The following is a 20,581-nucleotide window of genomic DNA, read 5'->3' on the forward strand; positions in this document are numbered from 1 at the left end:
CACTTAACCCTCTCATGCCTGGGTCCCTCCTCTGTAATGTGTATGGAGTCCTCACCTGCAGTTAGGAGGATCCCACCAGTTCTTACAAAGTGCTCCAAACTGTGCTTGGCATAGAGGCTGTGTGGATGGTGCTGGCCCTCACTCCTAAGCACGGACACCCAGAGGGAACAGCTTCTATCTGCCTTCAGATCTGCGAGGTTCCTCCATGCCACAGGCCTGGCCCTGGTCTCTGGACCCCAGAACCTGTGAACTTACTTTGCCCTGGTTCCTCGGGACTTGGGAGCAACAGCTAGACCTTCAAGCTACCCACTTGGCACATCCCTTCAAGGCCAAAGATTCCCTGGCTGCACAAACTAAGACACATCCTACCCCACAGCCTAGTTTCCAGGGCCTCCACCCCTCCGGGCCCTAGACCCTTCCAGACTCATTTTGCACTTGCAGGCCCCGCCCCTGCCTGGGACTCTTCCTCTAGATCTGTGCAGAGCTGGCTTCTGTCCTAAACTATCACCTCTTCGGAGAAGCCCTGCCTGGGCTGCAGCTCCCCTCAGCCTGGCCACTCTGTTCCAGTGGGTTGGTCTTCACTGGTCTTCATGTGTTTATGACTCTTTATGACCAGCTCACTGGCTTCACTCAGATGTACAGTAGCTGATTTTTTTAAGATTTATTTTTATTGTGTGTGTGTGTGTGTGTGTGTGTGTGTGTGTGTGTGTGTGTGTGCTAGGTATGTACATGTAAGCACAATGCTAATGGAGGCCAGAAGAGGGTGTCGGTCTGGAGCTGGAGTTATGGGTGGTTGTGAGCCACCTAATATGGGTGCTGAGAACTGAACCCAGGTTCTCTGGAAGAGCAACAGTAAATGACTTTAAGGACCCCCCTCCCCCCAAATGGGCCAGTATCTTTTGTTCAAAGATTATTTTTCATCTTACCTGTATGAATGTTTTGCCTGTGTGTGTGTATGTATATGCACTACATGTGTGCCTAATGCCTGCAGGGGTCAGAAGAGGGTATCAGATCCCCTGGGAATGGAGTCACAGATGACTGTGAGGCACCACATGGGTTCTGGGAGCCAGGTCCTCTTTGAGAGAACCAAGAACTCTTAACCACTGAGCCGTCTCTTCAGCTCCATGGACTGCTTTTGGAATGAATGAATGAAGAGTTGAGAGGCTACATGATTCACACAGAAGCTGAACCTTGCCAGCCTGTTATTTTATAAAACAACCTACTTTGTGTGTGCATTTAACCAATTTTATTACAAAATCACCCCAATAGCACTCAACCTCCCCCCAGTCACTGCGATGCCTGGTGGGACAAAGATTTATACGTGGGCCCCGGACAGACCAGGAACAGCCTGTGCAGTGGAGCCATGGGCGTTCTGGGTGCTTCCTGGGAGCCCTAAGAAAACCCGCATAGAAAAATACTTTACAAGGAATATGTTCTAATCTTAGCCAGAGAAAAATACAGCTCTGGGGGTGGGTGTCACAGGGGAGGTACCCCAAAAGCATAGGCAGGCAGGATGCTCACTGGGGAGGGGGCTAGGGATATGGTGTGGGGCAAACACCCCTGTGAGAAGCTGGGTTGGGGGGGGATATTGCATATGAGAAGGCCTCAGGCCATGGCCCGGAGGTCCACCCGCTTGGCCTAGTTGCATACATCTGGGGGGGGGGGCGGGAGAGCCTCAGCCCGAGGGGAGGGCAATGGTCGAGTGGTTGCATTTTCAGAGCCTGGAGTCTTTAAGTGAAACACAGATTGCCCAAGCTAAGAGGCTTTCAGGGTACAGTCAGTCATGCCACATACCAGAAATCCAGAGAGGCTGAGCCATCTGCCCAAGGTCACACAGTATCAGGTGTGCTGGTGTCTAGGAGTTACCTCTCTGTTATGCTATTCACCTGCCTTCAAAGCTGAAGGTGCCCATGATGGGTGGGTAGTGTCTTTTTACCCTAGGGCAGTGAAAGTAGAGACACTAGGTTACCAGGACCCAGGCATAAGGGTCTCTGGGGAGGCTGGCATGGAGGGCAAGGTATGGGGGAAGTGGAGAAAAAGCAGAGAGCTGAAGGGTCTTAGTGGGCTGTTGGAACTTGCCCCGTGTCTGTCAGAGTCACTCAAGGTTACTCAGCCAAGAAGGGACCTGGGGAGAAGAATGGCTTCTTGGGGCCCTGTCTGTCCTCTTGAACAGGGAGTTCTTCCCGGCAATGAGCTTCACAGGCAGAGAGGGGTGATGGGGTAAGGTTGGAGGCCCCGGGTCCTTGAGACCTTGAGCTGGGCAAACAGGAAGCCAGTCACCAGCCCAGCCCAGCCCATTGGGAAGTGTCTTGAGTTCTGCTTGAAGCTGGAAGGGTCTCTGCTTGGCAGAGATGGAGGAACCCAGAATTAAGGGATGCTGGGGGCCTCCTTGAATAGCCTCTTTGGACACTGCTCCCTCTTGTCCTTCAGCGGACCTTCCTCCATCTCAGCTTCTTTCCTCTTCTCTTCCTCGGATGGGGTCAGGGGCACAGCTGTGGCTCAGCCTTATTTCCATGGTAACTGTTGGAATGGCAGGTGAGTGGATGGATACCCCTGGACCTTTTGACCTGAACAGTGCCCTTCTCTGGATGAGGACTTGGGCTAAGGTTTTGTGGCACAGGAGGGTTGATGGCCACAGCTCTGCTCTGGGGTTCAGAATCACCCACACAACGGAAATGATTTAACGACCAATCTGAAGGCAAGGGCAAGCATTCTCTGGCACCCTAGATGTCCCTAATTGGTTCCTTAGTATGGTCGCTGTATGCTGGAGACTCTCGAAACACCACCAGTTGGGAGAAGGGAGGACACTGTTCTTGTGCCATGTCTTTCCTGGTGGCAGGGGTGCCTGTGTACTGGGTACCATTGGTACGGCTGGGTCGCTGAATGCCTCCTGCCACAGACCAGGATTGTCCATCTCCTGCTCGTTAACTTCCCAGGACGGGAAACACTGGCAGCTCAGTCCAGTTCGCACACTGAGCTGGGCTGTCCCTGCTCCTTTTGCCGCTCTGAGATGACTGTGCGGGGAGCAGCAGGGATGACGCCTTTCCCGTGGGGTTCTCTGAGATCCAACTTGGAGATGCCACTCTCCCGGGTGTGGAATCTGCAGACCATGACTGGATGACTGGGTGCCACTCCTCCTGCTGTGACCTCAGAGCATCTGGGGGCTACTGGAGCCTGGCGCTCCTGGTGTCCTGCGGCTCTGTGCCAGTGGGTTACGGCTGATGACCAGCTCCAGGATGTCCCCAGCCTCCGCCAGGAGTGGTACCGCCAGACAGCAGTCAAAGTCCCGAGTTCGAACATGGTTGACCTACATGGTGCACAACCGAGGGACAGCGTCCCTGTGAATGAAGGTTCTGGAGGGAAGCCGCTGCCTATAAGACTGGCTAGAGCCGGAGAGAGGCTGGGATACTCCAGGACCAAAACTTGGAGTTTATCTTGAACTCCCACTGAATAAGTCATTACTTGTCCACCTATGCCTGACTAAAATCCTTTCAATGATCACATGACCGACAGCTTCCACCAACAGCCCCCCCCCAGCCCAAAAAAAAAAAAAAAAAAAAACTAAGAATGGCATCAGATGGCCTCTCGGGCCTAAGACATGTGTTTCTGATCTGTTGTAACCAGCCTTCCTAATATATCCACCAATACTTTTTTTTTTAAAGTATTGATTTCAATTACTAATAGCTCCAGAGTGGACTCTCTCGTTCCCTTTGAGACAGAGCTGTGTTTCTCATTGATACATCAAAACTGTGATTTTCCTGAAATGAAGTCCTGCACCCACCAAGAGATAGGAGGAAACAAACGTGAGGTACATTTGGAACAAATACAACAAAGGAACAAAAATAGCTCCAGCAAGGGAAGGTTGTCTAGGGAGGCTAGGGTAGGCAAAACTTGCTTTCCCAGCATCTCATTTTTCTAGATCACATGACAGGCTCTGACCAGTGGGTTGGGAAGGGACCTATCATATGTTTTGGAGTGAAGGCAGAAAAGCAAGGTAATTTCCTATGTCACGGATCCTAAGGAGTTCATGTGTCTCAGAGGGACAGTTAACTACACAAGCAGGCCCTCCATCGACCAAGGAGTCAACAGCCAATGGAATCTCAGCTCTGACGGGAACAGCCTCAGCTGACTCCTCCCACTTGCCTTTGTGTGCTTACAGAACAGGGCTCCAGCCCTGGGCCAGTGTTGGGGGCCCTCTGAGTTACCTGGCTCTGGGGCCCTCTGAGTCACCTGGCTCTGGGGCCCTCTGAGTTTCCTGGCTCTGGGGGTCCTGTGAGTTACCTGCAGGAGACGGTCAAAGGGCCGCAGGCCTCCATGCTGAGCTGGTCCATCAATGCGCACAGTGTGGACATAGACACCCTTTTCCAGGAGGCCATCTGAGACGCTGAAACCAAAGTCATTCCTCACTGGGTCTTTGTGCAGGGTCACCTGGGGAGAGGAGGGGGGAGGTGACCTTTGCTTCAACCCTCATTATGTCCCTGGGATTCAGACCCAGCCTACTGACTGGCCACACTCCAGGCTGCCCTCAGCAGCCTGTTGAGCCTCGTGTGCCCTATGACATTCACCTTGCCATGTGCAGCTTGCAGGTCCCAGACCTAAGGGGTCCTTTAGAATGGGGAGTAAGAGATCATGGTGTTTTCACCACTGAGGGCAAAACCCCAGACTTGGCGTGTGCCCTGATACATGGGTCCAAGAGATGCGAGTAGTGTGGAAAGGGGATATCCGTCATCTGTAGGGTATCAGCTCCTGGACCCTATGAGGACCCTAAATCTGCTGATGCTCATTGGTGGAGGATCTGCACAGAACCTGCACCTGCCTGCCCACGCATTTAGGTCATCTCGAGAAGGCCTCTGAGACCATTCATTGGCACTATATAGCTTTACCTTGCACTGTTCCCAGAATGAAGTCAGCTCATGATCAGTACAGTTTTTTCTCCCTAGAATACATTTTTTTTTAGATAAAATCTTGCTATGTAGAGCTGGCCAGAAACTTGTTATGTAGACCAGGGTGACCTTTAACTCAGAGACCCACTGACCTCTGCCTCCCAACTCCTGGGATTAAAGAGCTGTATCACAATGTCCAGCTTTCCCCTGAATACCTTTAATCTGTGGTTGGTGGACTGAAGTCAGAACCTGTAGATAGAGAATATCTCTATCTACCGTACATGTCCACATATTCACATGTGTAATATATCTTTAATATGTGTGCATAGATGTGTATATGTATATACATATTTTTATGCATACACTCACATAGGAATAAAATGTTTGCTGAAAGATGCTCTCTGTATACCACATGTGTGCCTACATACAGGTATGGGGTGTAAGTACTTAAACAGTAAGAGTTACAGAAAACATGATAATAAAAATTCCTGAGTATTTTAGTTATTGGTTGGTTTAAATTTTTGTTATCTTATGTGTCTGATATTTTGTCTGCACGTATGTCTATGTACTTCTTGTGTGCCTGGTGCTACTGGCAGCCAGCAGAGCAGATGGTTTCTACCTGCCATGGGTCTCAGGAATCAAACCTGGGTCCTCAGAAAGAGCGGCAGTTCACTTAGCTGATAAATCATCTTTCCAGCCCTAAGTCCCTGTTTTATGGTGGAAGATGATAACAACAAGGGGAAGGACCCTCGGCATCCCAAGCAGGTAAAGTCCTCACGGTACCAGGCCCCCAGTGCCCATAGTTCATGCCTGCAGCCCCCAACACCAACCCTGTGCATCTCCAGGGGCGTTGGCAGCAGCAGCTCTTGCAGGTCTTCAGGGGACGGTCGGACCTCCTGGCTCCGGCGCCAGGGCCGAGAGCCAGACCTGCCATCCACAGCCACGGACTGTACAGTGCCTGTCATGATGGAAGCCTGTGGGGACAGGGTTGTCACTCAGATACCATATCCTTACTCCATCCGGCTCTGCCAGGTAGGCACTCGGTCACAGGGTGAACCCAGTGGATGAGAATGAGGTCCCCGTCCTCAGGGTCCTTGACTAATCACAGGATCAGAACAGGAGCCCCTGGAGGTCAGTGGCAGACTAACATCTGGTCTGTGCTAGGCTTGGTTCTCAGTAATGACAAGTTTAAGTTCTCTCCTGTTCTGTAGTGCTGAGCCACTTCAGTTTATAAAGACAAATAGGTTTAGTGAGAGAATTTGAACTCAGGCTGACTCCACAGTTAGGGTTCTATGTCTCAGCTGGATCAGCAAACTACACGGGGAGAGAGAGTCCAGGACAGAAAAAAGTCAGCGATGCCTCCAGAGCTGATACCTCAAAGAACAGGAAAGGAAGACGAGAGTGCCCCTGGCAGAGGGGCCTCAGCAAAGATAAACCATGGGATCTTACAGTACCCAGCAGCTTACAGTAAATGTGTGACTATCTTATGCCCATGGTGACAACAGGGTAACTCTGGAGCAAATAATTGGTGAAGAAGGTAACAGGAACAGATGTGTGTAGTTAGGTGGGATTGGTGGCCAGGAAGGACATGGTCGGGACCATGGAGTTGCCAAGCAAAAGTCAAAAGAGTCATCTGGACAAAGATGGAGATGAGAAAAGAGCAGGACTGTGGAATGGGCTGGGGCGGTGGGCAGAGTCAGAAGGACCCAGCATGTGAGCCTGAACTGAAAACATCACATTCAGAAAGGGACATCAACAGACCACATGCTTAGGGGACACAGAGGTGCCAAAGTAGGAGGTAAACCTCTTCCAGTGTGATACTCAGCTTCCTGAGCACACAGGTCCCTCCCTCCCTACTCTAGAAATTTCTCTCCATGCCCATCATGGTATCGGAGTTTCCACTGTGGTGTATAGTTCTGCCTGGCACTGATGATCTTCCAAGTGCAGGGGGGGACCAAGAAGTCAACTGCCTTAGCTCCAGCAAAGTTGTTTGGAAGGAAAGGAGGGAGCTAGGGCCCCGGGGAGAACCTTGATGGAGTGGGTGCAGGTGCCTTTTGCATATATCTCTTCCTAGTCCTCACCTCCTGGAGAGCTAGGGTCCACTAGGAAAGACCAGGACTTGACATCTTGGGACACGAGTCCTTAGAGAGTCGAGAGTTTGGGTGGCAGTTCAATGGGGAGAGGGTTTGCACAAGCACAGGGAGCCAAGGACCCAGGATCCCAAGAACCCGTCTGTGTAAAGACAGAGCCCTAGAATCCTGGAGGATTCTACAAGGGGCATGGGAACGCTGATCCCTGGGGCTCACTGGCAAGATAGTCTAGCTAAAATGTTAAGCCCCAGGTTCAGTAAGAGACCCTATCTCTAACTAGAAGGTAGAATGGCTGGAGAGATGGCTCAGTAGTTAAGAGTACTGACTGCTCTTATAGAAGACCTGGATTCGGTTCCCAGCACCCCCAGGGCATTCACAACCTATGTAACTCCAGTTACAGGGATTCTGATGCCTTTTTCTGGCCTCTGTGGGAACTACATACATGTATGGCATGCAAGCATGTGCAGGCACACACAAACACACACACACACACACACACACACACACACACACACCCTAAGTTCTTGGACCCTTAGAACATCCAGGTAATATACAGACTGAGCCGACAGAGGTAACTCGCATTTCCATCCAGCCACAGAAAGACTTAGATGAACTTAAACATTTTTTTTTTAAAATTAAGAATGAAAATTTTGAAGACAGGTATGGGTAGAAAGGATTTATTTATTTATTTCCACTTATTTGTGGAATTCAGAAGCCCAAGGAAGAGAATAGATCTGAAATGTATGTTAGCAGCTGGGTATTGCTCAGGGAAATTTGCTGACTCAAAGCAGGAAATTGGTGTGTCATCTCACTGCTGGGTAGGACCAAAAAAGGGTCTGTTTGCTGGCACATGCAGCACCACGTCTGGGCATGGGTGGGGGACTTGTGGAGACGTCACCTCTGCATGAATGTGGAGCTAAACCTTCCTTAGTATTGCAGAAACATGGAGCTAAGAACATAAGGTTCCAAACCTTTGAAACTAGTGAGGTTGAAAGACTCCATAGCTCAGAGACTCTCCAGTATCACAGAGCAAGGAGTCCTTGGGCAAGCAGCTGCAGCAATGAAGTTGATTTGCCAACCTGAGCGTAGACCCAGCAGATAGGTGAGCCCAAACCATGCCGGTAGAGACAACAGATAGGTGAACCCATGCTCTGACCATTAATACAACAGATAGGCGAACTCACACCCTCAGGGCTGGAACCATTAGAAAATACCAGAGAAACTTTAAGTCTGTCTAAAACATACAGAAAAGTAAGAAGCTAAAAAGTAAGAGACTTTAAGAAAGAAAAACCTCGAGCTGTGAAAACTAGAGAGACGTGTTAGGAAAATAAAAGATGTAGAAATTGAGACATAATTTCTAGGAAGCAAGTTAAATACTAGAATAAATACAGCCAAGGAGAGGCTTAGTGCAGTGGAAGATAGATTAAAGAAAGCAACTCGTTAAAAACCCCTGTACTGGCGACAAGCTAGAGTCATGTGGGAAGATGGAGCTTTGCTTGAGAAAGTGTCCCCATCTGACTGGGCTGTGGGCAAACCAACGGACCTTTGCTTGCTCATGATTGACGGGAGAGGTGCCAGTTCACTATGGAAGGTATAAAAAAGCAAACTAGGCAAGCCATGAGGAACAAGCAGAGTTCCTCCATGGCCTCACATCAGCTCCTGCCTCCAGGCTCCTGCCCCGAGTTCCTGCCCTGACTCCCCTGGACAATGTAACTATATGATGTGACAGAGTCAGATGAAAGAAACCCCCACCCTCAGTTTGCTTTTGGCTATGGTGTTTATTGCAGCAATAGAGACCCTGAGTAGCACTACCCCAACCTTCATTTTTGTAGATTTCAAGGGGTTTAAATCAGCAGACAATGGAAACCATTAAAATACTAGATACCAAGTAGACAAGAGTCCCACAAACAAAACTGGTAGGGTGCAGTCAAATCAGCGCTTACAGGTCAACTCATAGCTTTGAAAATGTGTTGTATAAAGAAAGAAGAGTGGAAATTAAACAGCAAAGAAACCAGGACAGACATCTTTACTTACACACATGCACACGCACACGCACACGCACACACACACACACACACACACACACACACAGAGAGAGAGAGAGAGAGAGAGAGAGAGAGAGAGAGAGAGAGAGAGTCCAAGAAAATGAATGGCAAAATGAGCAAGACAAAACAATTCATTCGGAGAGATGGAAAAATGAAGATAGATTTTGTTTGTTTGTTTTTGTCCTGGTAATCAGCAAGGCTAATGAAAGGGGTGGGGCCCCAATCAACAATGGTAGAATAAAATAGGGTGGGAGTAGGGCTGGGATTGAGGGTTAGTACAGATGAAACAGAGCTTGCAATTGCTCCCCAAACTGAACTCAGAATGGACTTGTCCATCCCCCTGCCCCACATGCAAGTGATGACCACCTCACCCACATCTGGCCCGTGGCCCCTGGACACCCATGTCATGTGTGCTCCTTCACAAAAACAGGATGGCCTCAGGGCACCTCCACATACACACTCAGACATCCTAAAGATGCTCTGCCTGCTTGTGTGTGCATTTCCTCACACCTGTCCGTGTGTAAAGACCCCTTTACACCCAGGGTGCCCGGGTGAGAGCACATACACTGTGATCATTAGTGCTGATCTAACCTAACCTGCCAGGGTTCAGAGCCGTACTGGAGAAAAACATATGCACGTGTCCTTTAGAGTGGGTTACGTGAGGCAGGAAGATGTACTCTGAATGTGCGTGGTGCTGACCCACAGTCTGGACTGAATCAGAGCGAAGATAGAGGTAAGTACAACATTCGGGTTTCTGCTTCCTCATAGCAATGCTGCTGTGACTTCCTGGCCATGCTAAGCAGATTTGTATGGGGATGTGTATGCATGTATGAAGTGCACGGGCATGTGTGTCTGAGTGCATGTGGAGCCCAAGGTTGCTGTCCAGACTTACCCCTGACTGCTCTTTCATCCCATTTATTAAAGCAGTGCATAACCTCTCTCTCTTCCTCTCCCTCTCCCTCCCCCCATCTCTCTCTCTCTCTCTCCCCCATATTGTCCAGGCCAGAGTTTGCAGGCAGGTGCCAGGCTCACCCTGCTTTCTTAGGATCTGAGTAAGTGCTTTAACTGCTGTGTCATGTCCAGCCCCAACCCTTCCTTTGTAAATGGCACTTGTCAGGTAATTTGTCACATATAGGTACTACACATCCCCAGGTGACACACAAGCATGACCCCATTGATGTGTGGCCTTCCCTAGCCCTCCAGTGTGTCTAGACATGCTGCCCCCACAGGCCCTTTGGCCAGGTGACAGTACCTCCAGTTCCCTTAGCAGTTCAGACTGACCACAGGACTCCAGGTCTTCAAGGGCCTCTCCAAGCACTCTCCAGAAGCCCTCCTCTCGGGCGGGGCCAGGGACTGGGCTGCAACAGGAACCACAGCGTCAACTCCCGGCAGGTGGGAGGGTGGGTGGGCTGGGCCTGAGGAGTCTTCGTTGCCCAGGGCCCAGTGCTGGGCTCCTGGGGGCCATAGGACAGGCAGGCAGGCAGGCGGGTGTCCTCGGTGGCAGTGCTGGGGCCCCAGGGCAGTGGTTGGTGACACAGAATGGGGTGGGGGAGACGCAGTTAGGGGCGACCAAGACTGTTGGTGGCCAATTAGAACAGGGGCAGATGAGACGGGGTGGAGAGCGGTGACACAGGACGCCTGGGAAGAAAGACAGACGGACAGATAGAAGACAGACACAGACAGAAAGATCCATGGGATAGCCCCAGAAGACAGTCCCTGGCCCTACCCAGACACATGGCACCACGGGACAGCGACAGGACAGAGCCAGAACCAGCCGGGACACAGATGGATGGAGGAGATGGGACATTTGTGCTGGGGAGGGGTGGGCCGTACCCATCCTGCTAGCCCACACTGTGTGACCCATCAGTAGCCAACACCAAGCTTACAGGATGCACTACAAACTTTGTGTCGCTCTGCCAGCTCTCAGAACCCTTAGCCTTTAGCCATACCGTGATTTACAAAGTCTTCACTTCTCAAAGGCCTAGCTATGCTTTTAAGGAGGGCAGTGCAGCACCGAGTAGAAGGGTAAGTTCAGGACAGAGGAGGTGCAGGTGTGTCTTGTGGGGACCCACTCCTTGGGAACCGGCTGCTGTATGAGTCCAGTTATGCACATGCAACATGCATAACCCTGGGCTTATGGATGTGAACTGAGAGTCATGTAACCCGATCTGAGGGGGGGGGGTCTGCGTTCAAATTTTGTTGTATTTCTGAAGACAGCTATTCACAACAGGAGGAACAAGCCGGGTTGCTGCCCAACTAGAACACCTCTGTTGCTATCTTTCCACAGTGCATCCTTTCCAGCCACGCTCGGCCCAGATCTGTTCCTCAGACCAGGAACGCTCTTCTGTCCTCCTAACTCCCTAGTCCTGGTGTTGCTACTCTGGCTACCCCTCCCCCACCCCCGGCAGCCCCACAAGTGTTCCCACCACAGACCTCATCGGTGGCTCCCAGTCCCCCTCTTCCTCCTCTGGGAAGCTTTCGTCAGAGGGACCAGGTGTGTAGCTCGTCCTCCGGGGCTCAAGGGGTGGGGGGCTACTCTTCAGTCTGCTGGGACGCCACTCCTGGGGAGTCACACTCCGGACTGCCACCTGCGGAGTGTAGGAGCCTGGCGGGCGGAGAGAGGGACGTGGGCCTTCTCTCTGTCCTCGGCTCGCCCTCCCTTATTCCCAGCAATTGGATGCCGGTGGGCATATCTGTGCTTCTCGGGCCAAAGCGACCACTGGGAGCCCCAGGAAGTTAGCCTAGCAAGCCCTGAATAACCATCTGTCAACAGCAAGGTTCCAGGACCACGGTCAGCTCCACAGGCAGGCCTGCTCAGGGGCCCCTTTGAAAGTGAGTTTTTGATTGCACCCAGATCTACCTGAGGAGCCCCAGGATGAGCAGGGAGATACTGCCTGGAGCTTGGCATAAGGACACCCAGGGAGAGCTAAAGGCCCTAACTGTGAGTCAGAGTGGGATCACCCGAACCCACGCAGGCTTCTGAGCTAATCCCAGAGCCTCAACCACAAGCCAGAGGGCAGCACCATGGGCCTTAGCTACATGGGACATGGGCAAGGAGGTTGTGGTCTGCCTTCTTATCTTCATCTGGGTGCAACAAATACGAATTAAGACCCATCGTGTGCTAGGCACGGGGCTCAGGAGAGAGAGAATGCAGATGTAAAAGTGGTTTTGTCCCCAGCTCACGAGAGGGAAGACAGGACTGAGGGGCAGGAGAAGGATGGAGTCGGTCAGGCTGCCCTCAGGAACCTTCTCAGAAGGAAAAGGCTAACAGGGAGAGGAGGCCCCGGGAAGAGCAGGCAGAAGCATCGCCTTCACAAAAGCTTGTCTAAGGCCCTCCTTTTGTTACCTGGGCCCCCAAAGCCACCCTCTGTGGCAGAGCTGCCCCAGGACTCCACAGCACTGTCTACACTGGGTACAGCAGGCGAGAAGCGAGTTGTCAGCAAGCCTCCCTTGAGGGCCTCAGGGGGGTCCTCATCCACATCGCTGGCCTCACTAAGGCTGCCCGACTGGCGGGGGAGAAGGGGGCCTGGGAAAAGAGGGGTATCACCTGTGACGTCAGAGACACAGATTTTCTGTGAATCTCAGTTTTCCCCCATTTCTGTGAATGCCCATGTTCTTGAAAACCTGGTTGCTGCCATGTGGGTGGGGCATACTAGTAAGTAAATCCCAAAGATGGGGAAACTGAGGCTTGTGAGGCTCAACAATAGATCCTATGGTGAACAGCAATGAAGCCCAGATTAAAACAAGACACCCCCCCCCAAGTCTCAGGTAAACTATAGCACATATAGGTCACCGGAAAATAGAACACAGGACACAGGGACATGCAGGAACCTAAAGAGACATGAACTAAGGAGGAACATGGTTTGGACCCAGCATGTACCCAATAGTGCACTGTGCCACCAAGGCACAGCTCTCCTCTCTCTAAGCCTCCTTCCTCATCAGCTTGTCCAGGGACCCCACCCCCTCTCTGGATTGGTAGCACACAGCCTGACCCAGAACTGCCCTTCCTCTGTAGGCCAGGAAGTCCCCAGGAAAGGGCAAGGCTCACGGTCCAGCTGCTTCTTGATCTTCAGTGTGACAGTCTCCCCTGCCACCTGCAGAAGGTGGATGGCCTCACTCAGGGGCCGGCCCTTGAGGCTCACGCTGTTGATAGCCAGTATGCGGTCCCCGACATGGATGGCACCAGTCCTGAGGAGTGGACAGAGAGGACAAATGAGACCCAGATGCTCAGGGCCCCAGAGGGGGTGGGTCTTGCCTTTAAATACCCCGCAGAGGCCCCAAGGCAAGGAAGGGCCTGGCTGTGCAGAAGGAGAAAGCAGAGTCCAGGCATGGTGGGCTCTCTCTGGTATTCCCAGTGTTCTAGGGACCAGGGGATGGGGCATCATAAGGTCCTGTCTCAGAGAGGTGGGAGGAGAGGGAACAAGGGAGGGGAGAGAAAGAGGGGTGATGGATGCATGCCGGCCTCAGAACTTCCACGGGGCAACTCTCCCCTGGACTCTGTGCTTTATACCTCTGCTGATTCGACTCAGAGTCATTCTCTTCCTCCTCCTTTGTTCTGAGACCTTGCTATGTAGCACAGGCTGGGCTGGAGCTCTCTAAGATAATCACTGTTGAGGCTTCTCAAAAAAAAAAAAAACTGAAAATAGGTGCCTAACATGGTGGCACACACCTTTAATGCCAGCACTTGCGCGGCAGAGGCAGGGGCATTTCTATGAGTTCAAGCTCAGCCTGGTCTACCTAGCGGATGTCAGGCAATCACTCTTAGACATACATCCCCGAAAAGACAAGAGAGATTTGTGGGAAAACAGATGGAAATAATCAAGCTGGACAAAATAAGCCAGACTCAGACAAATCTCTCTTATGTGAAAGCTGGATTTAAGATTATATATGGGGAGGGGCTATAAAGATGATACGATGAAGATCAGATTTAAGGGATCACGGAAGCAGAGAAAAAACCGAGGATAATGGATAGATGCTTGAGACCTGAACAGGAGTGGGGCTGGGGAAGGAAAGGAGGTCAGAAAAGGGGGTGGGGGCGAGGGACTGGGGTGGCTGTGGAGTCGGGAGTGGGGCAGGAGCCAAATGTAACAGTGACGTATATATATAAAAAAATGTTATGATGAAACCTGCCACTTTGCATGTTAACTTTAAAACATGCATATTGATTACATGTTAAAATGCATATATATTTAAGACTAACTTATTCTCACTTAACTTTTTACTATGGGCGCTAGAAAGCCGGTTTGGAGTGCAAGTCTGATTGCAGTGCAGTTGTTCTGGCCTATGCTGCCCTGCCAGGAAGGCTGAGAAGAACCAGCCCTCTGGAGCCCGCATGGCTCACCAGGCCCCTGCATTCTCTCTAGAGTCCAGCAGAGGGCGCTCCAGGAGTGGCCCAGCCTGAGTCCGGACCCTGGTTGGCAGAAGTGCTGGGAGCTCAGGCCCTATGAGGCTCCTTCTTCAGTCAGGCCACTGCCTTGCCCTGCAGTGCAACCCAGGAAACTCACCCCTTCTAGTACCTGACTCCTTGAGCTGCTGAGATAGAAAGCTGGGACTCACCCACCTCGGTCCACCCAACCCCGGGGGCAGTCAGGACGCCTTCCTGTCAGGGCTCCTTCCCTGGGACGTGCTCAGAGACACTGAGTAGGTGGTGGCTCAGCAGCCTTGGGGTCCCAGGATAAGCTTCACATGGGGTTCAGGCAATGGGGTACTACCCCTGATATTCAGACACAGAGCCTCACAGTGGTAACTGTTGAGGGCAGACACTCTGGGAGGCAGCTGAAGGTGAGCTGCCCTGCCCCGGCTGGACCCTTTAGCTGTGGTTCCCTTCTACTCTCATTTTCTCTACCCTGGCTGCTGGGCTGGACCAAAATTCATGTTAAGGATGGGGAGTGGGTATTCAGAGAGAAAGTGATCGTCCTTGAGTTGTTCAATGCTGGAACAGAAGTTAAAAAACATCTAGATTGGGTGGTCCCATGGCCCACCTGCTCCCTGGGGGTCTCCAGGCCTTCCCTTGTGACCCCACGGAGTCCTGATTTACCTTTCTGCCAGACCCCGCTTGGTGAGGCCAGAGATAATGATGGGGTCAAAAGGTTCCTCTGTACCAGAGATGGTGATGCCCAGGGGCCCGCCGTAGCGCTTCAGTTCCACGGTGTAGCTGACTGCACCTGAGCTCTCCTGTTCATCTGCAAGTGGACAGGCAGCCTGAGGGTGAGGGGGTGGGCTGCAGCACTCCCCAGCCTCAGCACTCTTCAGCCGCCAATGGCTTCAAACACACCTGCTCAGGCCTTCCGGGGTACAACCTGGGGACCTGAAGGCCACCTCAGGCTCTCAGCCTGCTGACCAGATGCCATGAAGGGAGGGAAAAACAAAACAAAGACCACAGACAAACAAACAAAAATGGCAGGGCCACCAAACCAAGATTTAAAAACAGATTTCACACGCCACCCACAGCAACTCAAGATCTACAGCCGAGAGAAGGGAGAGAGAAGGGAGAGAGGACGGAGGAAAGAGGGAAGAGAGAGGAGGGAGGAGGGAGGAAAAGGGAGGAAGGAGGGAGGATGGGGAGGGAGACGGGAGGCAGGACAGAGGGTGAGGGAGGGAGTAAGAAAGGAAGAGTGAAGGCAAAAAGAGGAGAGAGGAAGAAATGAGAGGAGGGCTGGAGAGATGGCTCAGGGTTTACAGCACTCGCTGCTCTCCCTGCCAGAGGACCAGGGTTCGGTTCCTAGTAGTCACATGCCTGCTTACAACCATCTGGAACTCCACTTCCAGGGATCTGACTCCTCCTTCTCGTCTCCCTGGGCACCCAGCATGCACGTGATATACTGACATACATGCAGAAGAAACACCCATACACATAGAAACAAAATAAATTTAAAAATCAAAACAAAAAAGCAGGAAAGAAAGAAGGCCAGGAGACAAGGGAAGGGGGAGGGGAGGGGTGAGAAGGAAGATGGCCTCCAGCGGCTTCTCCAGAGGGAGGCCACAGACTCTCTGACTATGGGGTTCACACTCCATTTAGCCTCATACTACCCCCTTCTGACTGTTTCTTCTCTCCTTCCCAGCTCACCAGTTTGGGCCTGCCTCAGCCCTGCCACCTGCAAGAGCAGTTCCCACCAGCCACTCAGATATCAGACATCCTCCAACATCTCACACTCTAGGGAGCCTTGTAGTGGCTCCCGAGGGCCCCAAGGCAGGGGGACATGGGAAGTGGGGATTCCCGCACATGTCCTGCAGCCTCCCCGCAGCCACTGGCCACTGGGTATGGTCCCTTAGGCACACACCTGAGTTGTCCTCATCTTTCCGGATCTTCAGCTTCACGAGGTCCTCGCACTGGCGCAGGATCTGCACAGCGTCCTCCATGGGACAGTGGTCCAGGCGGATGTTGTCAATGGCCAGCAGCTTGTCACCTGGCTCGAGGGTGCCAGTCCTGCGTGAGTGGGGTGGAGATGGAGGAGCCTGGTGCAGATGAGCCCTGCCCCACCCCTATGGCCACACCCCTACCCGTGTGGCACCCCACCTGTGCGCCACGCTGCCTTTCTTGATGTCGGAGATGATCAGGGGTTCCCCTCGCTTTCTGCTGGCCGCTGTCGGGCAGGGGAGACAGACTGTGAATATCGTTTTCAAGGGCCCTGTTTAAGGTGGGGTTGGGAGAGGACACTACTGGTTCCTGGTCCCATTTCTTCCTGGCTTGGGGGCAGGGCGCTGTGAGTAAATCAGCCCACCTATGTGTACATCAGTTTTCCTTCTATGAAATGGGTCTGCACCCCATTGTGGAGATGTAGTGAGATAAAGCAGGTAGGGTAACATGGGGGACTTACAGCTAATGGTGATGCCCAGCTCCACACCACGCCTTTTGGGTAACTTCACGTGGAAGGTCCCACTGCTTGGGATGACAGACTCTGTGAACCAACAGCCATGGGTGACTCAAGACTCCAGAAGAGCTCAGAGATCTGCAGCTAGCACCCGCTGTGGCTTCTCTTGGGTTGGGAGGGAGGCAATCTCAGAGAGTAATGATCTAAACCACCCCACCCCGCTGCTTCCACCTCATGGAGGAGGAAGGCTGAGGCCCAGAAGGCTGACGAATTGGCTCTAAACAGCTGAGTGCTGTCTTCAGACCAGAGGCAGGGTGGAGGTCAGAGCTGGAGACTGCTGACCAGTGCTGGGGGCTTGTGGCAAGTGTGACCCACTTGGATCCAGGCATTTTCACAACTTGTCTCTAATTCACACCACACCTCTGTTTTCTACTATTTGACAGATGGGGACACAGAGGGCAGAGGGAGGCTGTTTCTTGTCCAGATATTCTCACGGAACTCCCAGTATCAGAGCCCTGACTTCAGCTGCCTGGAGTCCTCCCCATTCCTGATTCCCGTGTGGTGCTCCTTCGTCCCTATGCAGGGTTTAGCCTTGTGCACGGTCTCAGGGAGCACAAAGGGGGAGGGGCAGGGTCCCATAGTGTGTGTAGCTGAGGGGCCTACTCACCTGCCACATCAAACTCGATCTCCAAAACAACTTTGCGGGCCAGCGCAGCATCCCGCAACAGCTGGTTGGCTTCCTCCATGGTCCCATCCTCAGTGGCAATGCCATTGATGGCTAGGACACGGTCCCCCACCTGCAGCAGACCACACCTAACCCCCAGAGTCCGGTGGAGAGAAGAAGCCGGTGACTAGGACCTCAGGTGGGGTTGAGGCGGGGGCCCACTCTCAGCTCCTGGTCTCTGAACTCAGCCCTGCCCCCAGCTAAGTGTTTGACCTGGCTGGGCCTCAGTTTCTCTCTAATCGCTGGGGATATACCATTGTCCTCACAAGACACACAGAGTCCTCTGGGTACAGGCGGACAGGGTTTATATACTCTGTCACTCTGGGGCTGATGATGGAGCCAATATGCTAATTAAGCAAGGTATATTTGTGAAACTGGGGCCCGTAGTTGTGACTCAGTTTCCCCCACTGGACTAGAGCTCCTCAACTTGCAGGCCCACAGAGGCAGTAGGCTCACCTCTCAGCAGGGCTGTCTGGTTCAATAAATCGCACCAAGGGTGGGGAAGACAGGGTCTCGGTGGCAAAGATGCCCCCCTGTAGCTGGAGGCCGAAGCCACTGAGGGGGTCTCCACAGAGCACAACTTCCGTGGTCTCCGTATGAACGATCTGCCCGCCGGGCCCTACCGTGCTGGAGGCCAGCGACACTGTGGGACAGGAGGGTTTCATGCTCAGATTAACCCTGGTGAGGCTCTCCAGGACTGCCTACTGAGAGTCCTCACAAGGTCTGAGAGCCAGAGGGGAGGGTGGGCAGGGGTCCTGGGACCACCTAGAATGGGCCTGAGAGACGGCATTAGGAACTGTTATTTTGTAAGACAAGAGGTTCTGGGTGCCTGTATTATTTATTATATTACAGAACCCCCTTATCCATAGAGCATGTATTCCCAGACTCCAGGAAATGCCTGAAACCACAGAGTGTACCAAAGCCTACAGATACCCTAGCATACAGCCCTATGACGAGGCTTCACCTACAAACAATCCTTGGGAAGAGAGACATTAATTGTAGCTTGATGTTGAAATATAACTATGTTCTCCTAAAGTCTCCAGAATCACTACTGTAGCACCTTTTGCTTAGTTCTGAAGCAGGGTCTCATAGAGCCCAGACTGGCCTTGATCTTTCTGTGCAGCTGAGAATGGCCTTGAACTTCTGACCTTCCTTCCTCCCCATTATGGGGTTGTCGGGCACACCATTACAGGCAGGTACTACTTTGCTCATTTATGTTGTGCTAAGGGTAAGACTCAGGATTGCATATGTGCTGGGGAAGCGTCTGAGCAACATCTTCAGCTCCACGTCTACTGCTCTGGCCATTGTTCAGTAAACCCTGGGTCACCTGGGCAGCAGACACCAATCTGACCAGGAGAGATGATGGAGAATGACTAACCGTGGAGTAGCATGTACCTGATAGATACACTGGGCAGGCATGCTGCTCACACCCCAGGATGGACCAAATGGGGCGGATGTGAGCTCTCCCACACTCCTCAGAACACGGTGTACTTAAAAGCATGTGGCCTGCTTCCAGATTCGTCTATTTAATAGTTTCACATTGCGGTTGAATGTGGGTAACTGGAGAGTAAAACTGGACCGGGTGGTGCTGTGTTCTGTGTTCTATAGTCTGCATGTCTCTTTGCTTTGGTAGTAGCTTTCTTTTTTTTGGATTTATTGTTTTTAATTATGTGCATGGGTATATGTCTGTGTGGGGGGTGTGTGTATGTGAGTGCAGGTATCTGCAGAGGCCAGAAGAGGGTGTCAGCTCCCCCTGGGAATGGAGTTACAGGTGCTTGTGATCTGCCTGTCATGGGTGCTGGGAACTGAGCTTGGATTCTTTGCAAGGGCAGCAAATGTTCTTAACCACCGAGGCACCCCTCCAGCTCCCGGGAACAGCTTTATTTGATATGAAGTTCCCATAAAATAGTGGTCACCTGTTTAGTGTATAATTTGATGGCTTAAAAGCACTGTCACCCTCTTCCATAGGAACCCAGCTGTAAGACTGAGGCAGAAAGACTGAATTCTAGGCCAGACTGGGCCACATAACGAGACTTTGTCTCAAAACCAAAAAAAGAATAAAGGAATTGCTGTCTCCTCACCCATTGCCCCAGAACCTGCATTTTGCCCCAGGCAATCTATCCTCAACCTATTTCTGTCCCTGTGGGTTTCCCTGGACACATCACAGAAATGATCTTATGTGGTCCTTAGTGACAGGCATCAAACACTGAACACACTGGCTTCAGAGACTCCTTTCTGGAACAGCTAGGTCTCCCCAGTGTGCAGCCACGCCACATCCAAGTGGCCACACCACCCAAGTCTCACCCCCAGCCCCATCCTCTGCCTCACAGGCATCCCACGGAGATGGCCTCCTGCTTACAAGAACTCCTGTGTTCTTTCCTTCGCTGCCTTCTCCTCCCTGCTGTTGTCCTGGGGCTCATGGGTCCTCTGGGCAGGGTACTGGCGTTGGCACAGGGAAAGGCGGGGTTCATAGTTGGTGAGGAGAAGGGAGTCGAGGACACGGCTGGGGAGACCAGAGCACAGCCCCATGAGCCCCAGCAGGACCCTAGTCACTTGCACAGGGGTCGGGGAGAACCACACGGACACACGGACACAGATAGGTATGCCTTCTCCCCTTCACCTAAGTCCCTTATTGTGTGACCTCACACAGGTCTCCACCCCTCCACGCCCCCAAACCTCACTGACCAAGATTTCCACAGATCTCTAGGAACAGGCTCAGTGACACAGGGCATCCCTTTGGCTCCTGTGTTGGTTTCCACCCCATGTACCAACACCGCCCACCAGGATGGGGTATTAGGACAGCAGAACTGCTACAGCAGCAGATACATTACATCGGCTCTGGTCCTGGCCTCCAGCTGCCCAGGTGGGTGCCCTGCTGTGGCTTGGCCTTGGGCTATGGCAAGAAGGAGCACACGGGTCCCAGCGGTGCAGCTGTTCACTCCTCTGTATTCTCACTGTGGCGATGGGAAGAGGACAGTGGCCTGGATGACTGTCCAGGATGACGAGTCCCCACAAGCCAATGGCGAGA

At 52.3% G+C, this 20,581-nt stretch overlaps 1 protein-coding gene across 1 annotated transcript in view; it reads right to left on the reverse strand.

Annotated features, from left to right (window-relative positions):
• Positions 1 to 1,250: 1,250 nt before the first annotated feature.
• Positions 1,251 to 20,581, reverse strand: part of Grip2 (glutamate receptor interacting protein 2) — a 32,489-nt gene continuing 13,158 nt past the window's right edge. Inside the window, exons 10-24 of the mRNA XM_052174339.1 lie at positions 20,385 to 20,507; positions 19,913 to 20,056; positions 18,010 to 18,196; positions 17,497 to 17,642; positions 16,836 to 16,916; positions 16,535 to 16,601; positions 16,299 to 16,444; positions 15,056 to 15,200; positions 13,067 to 13,206; positions 12,365 to 12,544; positions 11,452 to 11,623; positions 10,271 to 10,376; positions 5,714 to 5,857; positions 4,282 to 4,428; positions 1,251 to 3,307 (exon numbers count right to left, since the gene is read on the reverse strand). Of these exons, the coding sequence (XP_052030299.1) occupies positions 3,149 to 3,307; positions 4,282 to 4,428; positions 5,714 to 5,857; positions 10,271 to 10,376; positions 11,452 to 11,623; positions 12,365 to 12,544; positions 13,067 to 13,206; positions 15,056 to 15,200; positions 16,299 to 16,444; positions 16,535 to 16,601; positions 16,836 to 16,916; positions 17,497 to 17,642; positions 18,010 to 18,196; positions 19,913 to 20,056; positions 20,385 to 20,507 (2,087 nt within the window). The 3' untranslated portion in view covers positions 1,251 to 3,148. The remainder of the gene's footprint in view (positions 3,308 to 4,281; positions 4,429 to 5,713; positions 5,858 to 10,270; positions 10,377 to 11,451; positions 11,624 to 12,364; positions 12,545 to 13,066; positions 13,207 to 15,055; positions 15,201 to 16,298; positions 16,445 to 16,534; positions 16,602 to 16,835; positions 16,917 to 17,496; positions 17,643 to 18,009; positions 18,197 to 19,912; positions 20,057 to 20,384; positions 20,508 to 20,581) is intronic.

The sequence above is a fragment of the Apodemus sylvaticus genome, chromosome 2, assembly GCF_947179515.1.
Source record: "Apodemus sylvaticus chromosome 2, mApoSyl1.1, whole genome shotgun sequence".
Taxonomy (NCBI): Eukaryota; Metazoa; Chordata; class Mammalia; order Rodentia; family Muridae; genus Apodemus; species Apodemus sylvaticus.